We start from the raw sequence: 10,533 nt of genomic DNA, 5'->3' as shown, positions 1-10,533 counted from the left end.
TAAATAATGTTGGGATTATATGGTAGGAAATAAAGTAATATTTAAGAGGCTGCTACTATTGTCATGCATACATTATTTTTCCCTTTTTTCTTGTCCAAAGAGCAGTTTTCTCACCTTCCAGTAAACGGCCTGTCTGACTAGTTTTTCCAGAGACCAGACTGGACCTCAGTGTCACCAGGAAGCACTACATTGTTAAGCAAGGGATCGAGATGTATCCCTAATCACAGAAACTGTGTGAGTGTAGCGGATGTGGGGCTCGTACCTGTCCAGTGTGGAGGTGGGTTGGCGGAGACTCATGTCTGGAGCCTTGTGACACTCCTCTGCTTCCTGGTGGGCTATCAACACTGTCACTGGGCCTCTTTTATCATCATCCCCATCATCGTCTCTTTCCTCTTCAGTTTTCAGTCCACACAATGGGTCTCTCTGTTGATCAGATCTTCAACTGGGAAGCTGGTTCAGACCAAACAGAGTGTTCCTCATGTTCCCATTCACTCCCAGTGGTTCAATGTGTCAGTAGGACTTTAAACAAAAATGCTGCTAAAACTAAAATGTCCTCAGCTTCACTAGGTCACATTAGTGGTTCAAAAATAAATACTACACGGCTGTGAGTGGCTTGATGCAGTGGATCAGCTTTAGTGGAAAATGGATAAAGGACAGTCTGCCTCCTCAAAGGTCATCAATCATGAATGAATGGCTGATATGTCTCGCTATGCACCAGGAGGTCAACAACTCCCATGCCTTTCAGTGTCTGTCTACTGCTAATTCTGAACAGATATGTTCAAAACAACTTATTTAACGAGCATAGCTGGAGTCTCGATAACAGCACAGCATCATCTTGGTTGATATGGAGTGACACCTTGCAATGAAATTACCAAAACCTTAAACGCAGCCAGACTTGTTTACATGTGACTTGTTTACATCCCACACAAGCTAAGCAATACTTTAATGTGGCACGTATTGTACTCATATGCTTTCTTGGATTGGGTTCAAATCTAACATGAGTGTTATTTTGATAACAATATTAAGTGTACTGGTGTGTCTGTGGCTTACAATGGCAAACAACACCATTTACAAAATAACGCACTTTTTTTCCCAGTACATTAAAACACAAATCCAACACGTTTTCAACTGTATCTTGTAGTCTTCAATGTAAACAACAACCTATGATTTGCTATGCATTACTCGCCTATGAGCTAGATAGCTAATTATCAGATTAGCCGGCATTAGCTAGTACAGCCGCTGGGCTTATAGAAACGAAAGCAGAATAAAAAGTAAAAGGTGCACTTATCTAATCAGATGACTAGGCTATAGTCAAATCAAAACACCTTGATAAGACGACCATACAGTCACTGTTGAGACCTAAGCGGCCTGCTATTTCCAGCTAGCGTTAGCTTCCTGAAGTGAGCTCTACGGAAGGCCCGAGTTCAACCCGCGGCATGGCGTTGGTCCTGAGGCCGAGCGAAAGCGCCGTGGTTTCGGCTTTCACATGCGCCAACGAGTCGGTCCTTCGGAGGTAGCTAGCTAACCAGCTATGTCTGCAAGGTGAAATGCCAGCATGACTACAACTGCATGCGAAGATATGGAGGATGAAATGGTCGAGATAGTGTCAGCCAATGCGAATTTCAGCTCGATATCTCCAGACTCTCGTTTTAGTGCAAATGTCTAAACACTAATGCTGCATGTTAGCCAGCTAGCTAGAATACAATCCAGTAAAAAGCTCCACCTCAGGTCCTGATTTCCCCTAAAAACAATTCAGTGGTAAACTCCGAGGGTTGGTTCTCTCTGTCTTGGTCTGCTAGAAGTATCAGGGGTTGTCGTTGCATATATGTATATATGTTTTTCTTTGTTTAATCCTTAGTTCTTGGAATAATGATCTCTGCTGTGTTGTTATCCTGATGTCTTGACTGGCTGCTGATCCACCACCATGTTCTCAATGATCATACGGACAAACAGAGCGCAACAGTGGCCTCGTCTGGATAGACTGCGGTACTGCAGGACGTTGGCCATAAAGATAGCCTGCAGTAAACATTTTTACTTTCATTACTTTTGTTTAAAAAATTGTATATGTTACCTTTTGTACGTATTTTTTGCTTTATTTCATTCTTAAATTGAGCCTCTGTCACGAAACATAATTCCCCCCCAGGAGAAATTAAGTATTCTGATTCAGATTCAAATTAAAAGAGAAAGTCTACAGGTCTTACTTAGAGGATTTAATAAAAAAATCTACTTTGTTCAGTTTTTATTTTTAAATGGCAGGGAAAAATCTTCATGTAAAATTAAGACTATATGAATTTTAAGAGAACCCATGTAAACCCTGTGTATTCTTTGCATTAAAATGTTTTGTGTCGTTTTTCATATTGTGTATAGCCTAATTCTTATTCCGGTTGGATAATTTGTTTAGCAATAATTGAAAGCGCCTTCAAAAGGAATAATGCAACAAAAAAACAGTGTTTATTTGACCATTTTACCTCAATAACCTCTTTGGACTGCATAAAGTGTTCTTTAATTGCATTTTTAAATCAGAGTTTATTACGTTTTTGAGTCTGGTTTTGCTAAATAAATTCCCAATTTTGGATCAAAAAAGTATATCTATTTTCTAAGAAGCAGATTAGGGACACCAGCAACATGACATCAGCAGTGATATTTTGGTTTAGTCTCACAGAGTAAAGGGGTTTGGCATATATATATATTTTACATTACGTAATATGAGAAGATTTGCGATGACACTGTACAGAGGCTTGGAAAGGGGTTTCACACTTTACAAATATGGCCAATGCGGGGCGTGGGGATCCATTCTGCTGCTGAGACTGGTATGAGTGGAGGAGAGATGCGCGGTTGTAACAAGGAACTTTACGCTTTAAAACAATAACCTGAAAGACAACTCCGAGCCAATAAAGTGGTAGTTGAATCTTTTAGACTTCCTTTCCCTCAGATGTTCGGCAGAGTAGAATTTTCAGGGTTTATGATAGTCTATTATTTATAGGAGAAGCGAGCTGATATCAACGGCTGGGCGCGGTATGTCCGCTATTTGGAAGGCAAGCCTCTTTAAGTGCCGGCTATATTAGGCTTTTTGTTATCCCTTCAAGTAAACGTATCTCATCTGGTTTTATTATAACGCTGCTATGTCTTACTACAGTCTGGATGTTACTTTTAAGAAGCTGTGCATGTTTCCCAATCTCAAGCTAACTGTAGCCTATAACATTTAAACTATACACAGTGATACAGGGTAGCATTCAGGATGGTTTATATACGATCCAACTCTCAGGCATGCATGGGATGTAGGCCTATGCATACTATCAAACTAAAAATACACACCAAAGTATGGTTTCCTGTCGGCAGGGCATGAGGCCACACAACCACTGTTCTCATTTATCTCAGGTAAAAACCACACTCTCTCTCAGAAAGGAAACTGGTGACCAAGTTTGTTTTAACTCACATATTTCACCATACATCGAAATACAAGGGATTAAAGCTTGTGGTAAAGAAGGTGTAAGGTTGATTTCTTAAAATTATCTATCAATATGTGGGCTGTATTTTTGTAACTTCTTGATTCCTAAAGTGATTAAAAGCATTTGGATTGTTTTGCTAGTGTGGGTTCCTGCAGATGTGCCATTAGCTGCTTCCTGAGTATGATGACGAGTCATTACAGAACAGGAAGCGTGGGAATGGAGTTAATGACTAAAACACAAATTAGGTTTGCAATTTTCAAGTTAGGCAGTAGGAACGAAGCTAATTCCTCTATGAACAATGCACCGGCCTTGGACCTGTTGATTTGCACTCATGGCTTTTCAAGGTTATGTCTAACGGTCTGCATGTGAATCTACATCACCAGGCCGAGATCAGTCTGTGAGATGAAACGTTTAAAGTACTGCAACTCAGATTTGGCAGGGGCCGGAGTCCCTGCGACAAAAGGCACATTGCCTCACTTCAATATTCTTTGAAAGCAAAAATAATTGTTACCACGTGTAAGAAAAAGCCCAATTATTCTCCAAAAGTTGAAAGAAAGCTCCCGCCCCTTTTGGAGGTTTCGCCCCCCTTTTTTTTTTGACATTTTCCCTATGTTATCTTACCTGGGAACTAGACAGCAGTTTGATCTTTAAACAGCAAGTGGGGCACAGTCGAAAGATAAACATGGGTTTCTTTTATTGATATGAAGCATGTTTCTGTGACAGGAAAAGGCAGCCATCATGTCTGTGCATGACTATGGAAAACCTCATGCTGTTGGCTCTACCCTAAAACAACCTGATGCAGATTTATTTGTATGATATCTAGGAAAAGCAGGTGGCTCCTCATTGGCAACAATAAGATATTCTATCACTTTAAATGTCCTTCAAAGCTAATTCAGTTCATCCCTTTTCAAATGTTATCATTGCAGCTCTCAGGCCTGTTTAACCTTGCCTATCTTGTACACACTGTAATGCTGTCTGAGGGAGAAAACAAAACTTCACTTAAACCACACTTGAGGTCACCAATATCAAACTGTAAGTGCACACTGGAGTTTACTCATACTTCACATTTAGTCTAAGGGACTTTCCAGCTCCATTGCAGACACACTTCCACTTCCTGTATACTTTATCTGCACAGGTTACAGCTTGAACAGCTCTTGCATTCTTCAGCTTTTACAGGGCTTGAGTTTAAGTTTGCAAAGAGATTCCAGAGACCATTGCAAATCTGTTATACACAAGTTAAAGGAACAAACAAACAACCAAAATAAAAATTGAGTACGATTGGTGGAGCAGTAGGCTACCTGTTTATTGCACATCTTGGGCAAGATTGAAATATTGTGTATTTTACAGGGTCTGTCCTTTTTTGGTAAATTATAGTATTGTTTACATGATGTCTGATTGTTACAATTGAACTTTTCTGAACTATTGTTGATATCAATGTATGTTTTGGTGTATTCGGCCATTAGCATGTCTTCCTCACTTTGTTTCACTGCCGTCAAGTCTGAAATAATCAAGCACACAAGGTTTTTAAAATCAAATCAAATGACCTTAAACTTAATCAAATCACTCTCTTTTTTGTCTTTCCGCAGAATATGTAACAACATCTACAGAGTGTGACAAGCAGCCAACACAAGACCTCAAATTCAGTATTAAAGACTCACCTTCAAGAAGCCGCTCTCCATTCCTGACTGACGTGACGTCCCATAATGCCACTGATCGTGCTCCCCACCTCCCAGCGGCTATGGGTGCGCGTAGCCGCCCTGCTGTTCACCTGCGTGGCGTTCAGTGTTGCATCACACGGCGGCGACCTGCACCACGGCGGCATGTCTGACTGGTGCATCTTCTGCTGGGTGTTCAGCTTCGCCTGCACCCTGCTGGTCCTGCTGGTTGAGGTGTTCGGCCTCCAGGCTCGCATCCCGGTGTCCTGGACCAATTTTCCAATCACCGTGGCCTGCTACGCCTCCCTCCTCTGCCTCTCGGCGTCCGTCATCTTCCCGCTTTTTTTCCTCAAGGACCAGCGCTTATATGGCGAGGTTCGCGGCTATCGCATCGCCGCCACCGTCTTCTCCTGCCTGGCGGCGGTGGCCTACATGGGGGAGGTGAGCCTGACTAAAGCGAGGCCGGGAGAGGTGGCGGGGTACATGGCCACCGCTCCCGGCCTGTTGAAGGTGTGCCAGACATTCGTTGCCTGTATCATCTTCATCCTGGTCAGCGACCCCGTTTCGTACAACCACCACGCCGCGCTCAAGTGGTGCATGGCGGTGTACTGCATCTGCTTCATCCTCTCCATGGCCGTGGTGGTGCTGTGTGTAGGCGAGTGCACCGGCTGGCTCCCAATCCCCTTCTCCAAGTTCCTGTCTGCTTACGGGCTCCTGGCGGTTATCATGTACTTGACGGCTACCATCATCTGGCCCGTGTTCCAGTTTGACAAACAGTCCCAGCATGGAGGCCAAACGTCGTCGAAACTCATCGCAGTGGCCGTGCTCACTGCCCTCAACTTCCTGCTTTACCTCGCTGACCTGGCCTACACCGCCAGACTAGTGTTTGTTAGCGTCTGAAAAGAAAAGAGATAAAGAGGGACACATTCGGAGACATAAAGCAGAATTTAAGATGCTAAAAGCTTGTGTGGCCTTTTCGAAAAAAAGTTTTGCATTTCTGACAAAAAATGCACAACCTTTCCGTTTAGTTAATGTAAAATGCTGAAATGCAATGTCCCGTTTGTATAAAACTCACCTACATTATGTATATTTACATTTTTGCAGCGCTTTACCTTGAATGTCAATTGACCTCTGCTAAATGTGCAACACAAGTATATAGAGGAAAAGTGAGATCTGACAAAATGTGTGACAAAAAAAAAGTTGTAATGCTGGTAAAATCCAACAACGTCATCACACTGGAACAGCATAAGAGACATTTTTGAGGGAGATACATTTATTATTTGCTTTATTACACAGGCACTTCCTTGCATTACACCCTTACTAAGATTTGTTCACATTCTTCTTATTATCTTTTGTTAATATAAGCTTTTTTTCAGGCATCAGTATTGAAACAATTGAAATAATGTCATTTGAGCAAATTATGTTTTTAGATGAACAAATGTATTGATTATTTTGAAGCATGCTATGAAATGTGATGAGATTGTGGTTACAATATGTGCTGTGGCTTGAACATTGCAGCAATGAAGACTTGATATCCACCGCTTATTTTCTTTATTGATCGTTTGGTTTCCAAAATAAAATAGTGAAAAATGTCCATCCAATTTCAAATATCTTGTGTCTGAATATGCTAATTAAGCTATGAGTGCTTCCTGGTGTTAAGAAGCACTCATGGTATTATAATTTAGTTTATGTGGACCTTTTACATGGAAACAACCAAAACACAAATGTGGAGTACATTATTGATGGATGCATCATTAAAGTGTCAAATAGGGAAATGGTCATGTTGCGAGAAAAACTGAAATCCTAGGAGGAACAGGAGACTGGGAAATTGGTGTACCTCAGATTACGAATTCACAGAGCACAACAATAAACTTTATTGAAGACGTTTTAAAATATGCAAGAGTTGTCTTCACTCAAGCTCAATGAAGGATGCACACTTGAGGAGTTTGTACAACAGAATCATCTTGTAAATGGTCAGTTGAATTATAAGTACTGGAGGAACAACCAGAAAGACAATAGCTAAGATAATATCACTCTTAAGTTGCTAATAATTGCTGTGTGTGTGTGCGTGCGTAAGTGCGTGCATGTGTGTGTGTGTGTGTGTGTGTGTGTGTGTGTGTGTGTGTGTGTGTGTGTGTGTGTGTGTGTGTGTGTGTGTGTGTGTGTGTGTGTGTGTGTGTGTGTGGGTGTAGGAATGTGGTAGAGTTACATCAGGAGCTGTAAAAGTTAAACAAGGCATTCTGGGTAAAAAGCACACACTGGCAATACAGGAAACTTACTACACTCCAGCAGTCTCATCCTTCTAACTTATAGTTGCTGCAGAGTTACTTCATCTTTGACAACATGGAGGGTAAGTGAATCAGTTATTTCTGTCGGAATATGAACACGGCACAATAAGTTGCAAGATGCAGAAATGTAAATTATAAATGCTTGTTTTCAAATATTTTAACAGTGGGTTAAATTTGTTGTTTTTTTCTTATTGTTTTGGTCTTGTAGGAGACATAACAGTACAACGTTCATTATTTTGCTTGTTGGTCTCTTTTTATGTCATTACTCGTTTCTTTGGCTTATTATGCAAATGAACTGCTTTCTGGTCAATGAGGATAAATGCAACAAACGACTAATTTGATAATCGATTAATACATCGATTAATGAAACAATTAATCGACTATTCAGACTATTACTAAAAAAACATGTGTAATGTGTATTTGTAAAGCGCTTTGAGCATCTGGAAAAGCGCTATAATAAATGTAAGGAATTATTATTATTAACATTACTGTATGCCTTGCACAATTTCTCAAACGCTCTTATTTAGCCGTCAACTTTTAGATTTAGCTTGAGGTTGTTTTAGGCATGTGGAAACTAGCAATGAAGACAATAAAGATGAATACTTGATTCAAAAATACATATATTATTAAATTAACTAAACAAAATGAACATTGCTTTTTATTTAAATTAAATTAATAATATTTCTCATCAGAAGAAACAACAATGTTTTAACAAATCATATTAAATTATGTGATGACAGAATTGTGAACAGAATAGCTGAAACTTTAACAACATACATAACTCAGTTACCTCTATTCATTAACCCATGTTGTATACTTTTGTTAACTCCGTGTGTTGCTGACGTGTAAAAGTTATTCGTGGACGGTGCATTTCTCCGTCTGAATGTGGAGCACTTTTGCTAAATGTTTAGACACATTGCTCGTGTTACCGCCCTTACATGCTAAACTCTCTTGGCAAGGAGCATTGTCCACCTCAAGACGGGTAACATTTAACCACACCTTGGAGCGCTTCTCTCCGCCATCCCCGCCGTGTGTTGCTGCATGCAGCAGCCGCGTGTGTGTAAATTGCCCCGCCCCCTCGCACACAGACGGAGGAGAGAGATCTCGTCTGGATTGGAAAGATAGAAAATACACCGAACATAGACGCATTTTTTTGTCTTTTTGCATATTAGAAACGAGATTTAACAATAAGACACCAAGACTGCGATATAATGTTTTTGTAGCAATAAAACATATGACATATATTTTTAAATGTCTCCAGTACCGATAAAAAGACCGATAACGTTGGAGCTTATCGGCGCGTAAAACACACGTGATGACGTCACCAACGAATCGACGACTGAATTAGTTGGCAACTAATTTGGTCATCGATTTTAATCGATTAAGTCGATTAGTTGTTGCACCCCTAATTCACAGTAAATTATCATTTAGTATGTCTATAAAAACGAACCAAAGGTCCAATGTGCAGTGTTTTTGATTTGTAATTATTCTCTTTCAGTGTCAAATTGGAGAATTGTCATCTTGGGAAAAACTGGAGTAGGGAAAAGCAGCCTTGCTAACACCATATTTGGAGAGAAACTGTACACTAACCTCTCCCATGCTCACTTCTGAAACAAGAAAGTGTCAAGCAGAAACCAAATCTGTCAATGGAAGAAGCATCACTCTGATCGACACTCCTGGTTTCTTCGATACAGAGATATCCGAGGAGAAGGAGCTGAAGTCTGAGATATTAAGGTGTACCTCAGAGTATGCGACTGGGCCTCATGCATTTCTCATTGTGCTTAAAGTGGAGAAATTCACAGAGCAAGAACAGGCTGTCATCACGAAAATAAGTGAATACTTTTCTGAAGAAGTCTTCAAATACGCAACAGTTCTCTTCACTCATGGTGACCAGCTCGATGAAGGACAGACGATTAAGGATTTGGTGCACCAGAATCAGCTTGCTGGGGATCTCGTGGATAAGTGTGGAGGTCGCTGCCATATCATAGATAATAAATACTGGAACAACAACCAGCAGGAAGAATACAGGAGCAACCAGTTCCAGTTGAAAGAGCTACTCAAGACAATAGATAGGATGATAAAGAAAAACAAAGGAAGCTGCTACACCAATATGAAGCCACAAGCAGAAGAAATACAAAAAGAGGAAAAGCACAGTACACAATCACCAGAGACGGAAGTGAGGGAGAAAGCAAAAAGCAGCAATTTGAACAAGCTTTTGACCAAACTGGCAGGTTTAGCATCAGGTGCCTTATTAGGAGCTCTATTGGGAGTAGCAGTGGGGGTTGGAGTAGTAGGCATAGTTTTGAGGAAAGGGCAAGATATAGCCAGGGTTGCAGCAGGAACAGCTGTAGCTACATCAAGCACACTTACAGGGGCAACTGCTTTTGTGGGAGCTGGGATGGGGGCGTTGCCGGACTTGGTGCAGCTAAGGGGGCAGAAACTCCACAGGAAGCAGTAGAGAGGGCAGTAGAGGCTGTTACAGAGGTAGCACTCGCTGTCTTAGATAAAGCACAAGGTGTTTTACAACAGAGGCTAAACGTAACATAAACTTCTGAATAAAGGGAAGAGAATGTATGAACAAAGATCCTTCTGCAGACTTCAGGATAATCTTCCTATTTATACGTAAAAAGGTCTACTTCTTGTCTGAGCTTCAAACCTAGGTCACTTGTTTCTGTTTCAAATACATTTTCCACACTTGGTGGGGTAGGTAAGTTTGAGAAACCGGCTCGAGATACACTTTTTGTTATATTCCATGGAATGCTTTTAACATCCCGATAGCAATGAATATCTGAAGTGCTTTGACAAAAAATCCATTAAAAAAATGCATCTGTGGAAGCTGTAGTACTGTAAAAAGCACTCTTACTGATGGCCTACCTGCCTGTCAGCCTTCCATCTGTGCATACACTTATCTCGTGCCCTCATTGGTCATGTGCGCGTTCGGGTGTGTTGGTCGGAGGAGGGGCTCTGTGAGGAAGTGGCAGATTTTTGTGTATTTTCAAATTCTAGCGCACTCGAGCTGGTTTCTCCAAAATTACCTACCCCACCTTTAAGGTACGGACATAAAGTTTTAAACAAATGTGATACAATCATGACGCCCGTGGACTGAACCTGTTTATATTTTATGATCATTTGAAAACAGTT

General features: G+C 40.9%; 1 protein-coding gene and 1 pseudogene across 1 annotated transcript; both read left to right on the top strand.

The window, feature by feature from the left end:
• The first annotated feature begins 5,035 nt into the window (after positions 1–5,035).
• On the top strand, positions 5,036–6,698 carry LOC117463666 (myeloid-associated differentiation marker homolog). Its single transcript, XM_034106030.2, has one exon. The coding sequence runs from the start codon at positions 5,153–5,155 to the stop codon at positions 6,002–6,004; it is 852 nt and encodes a 283-aa protein (XP_033961921.1). The 5' UTR covers positions 5,036–5,152; the 3' UTR covers positions 6,005–6,698.
• A 749-nt stretch (positions 6,699–7,447) lies between these two features.
• LOC117464038 (GTPase IMAP family member 7-like) lies at positions 7,448–9,850 on the top strand (annotated as a pseudogene).
• The last annotated feature ends 683 nt before the right edge of the window (positions 9,851–10,533 follow it).

The sequence above is a fragment of the Pseudochaenichthys georgianus genome, chromosome 18 (assembly GCF_902827115.2).
Source record: "Pseudochaenichthys georgianus chromosome 18, fPseGeo1.2, whole genome shotgun sequence".
NCBI lineage: Eukaryota > Metazoa > Chordata > Actinopteri > Perciformes > Channichthyidae > Pseudochaenichthys > Pseudochaenichthys georgianus.
The sequence above is the reverse complement of the archived record's forward strand: the minus strand, read 5'-3'. Positions and strand labels throughout refer to the sequence as shown.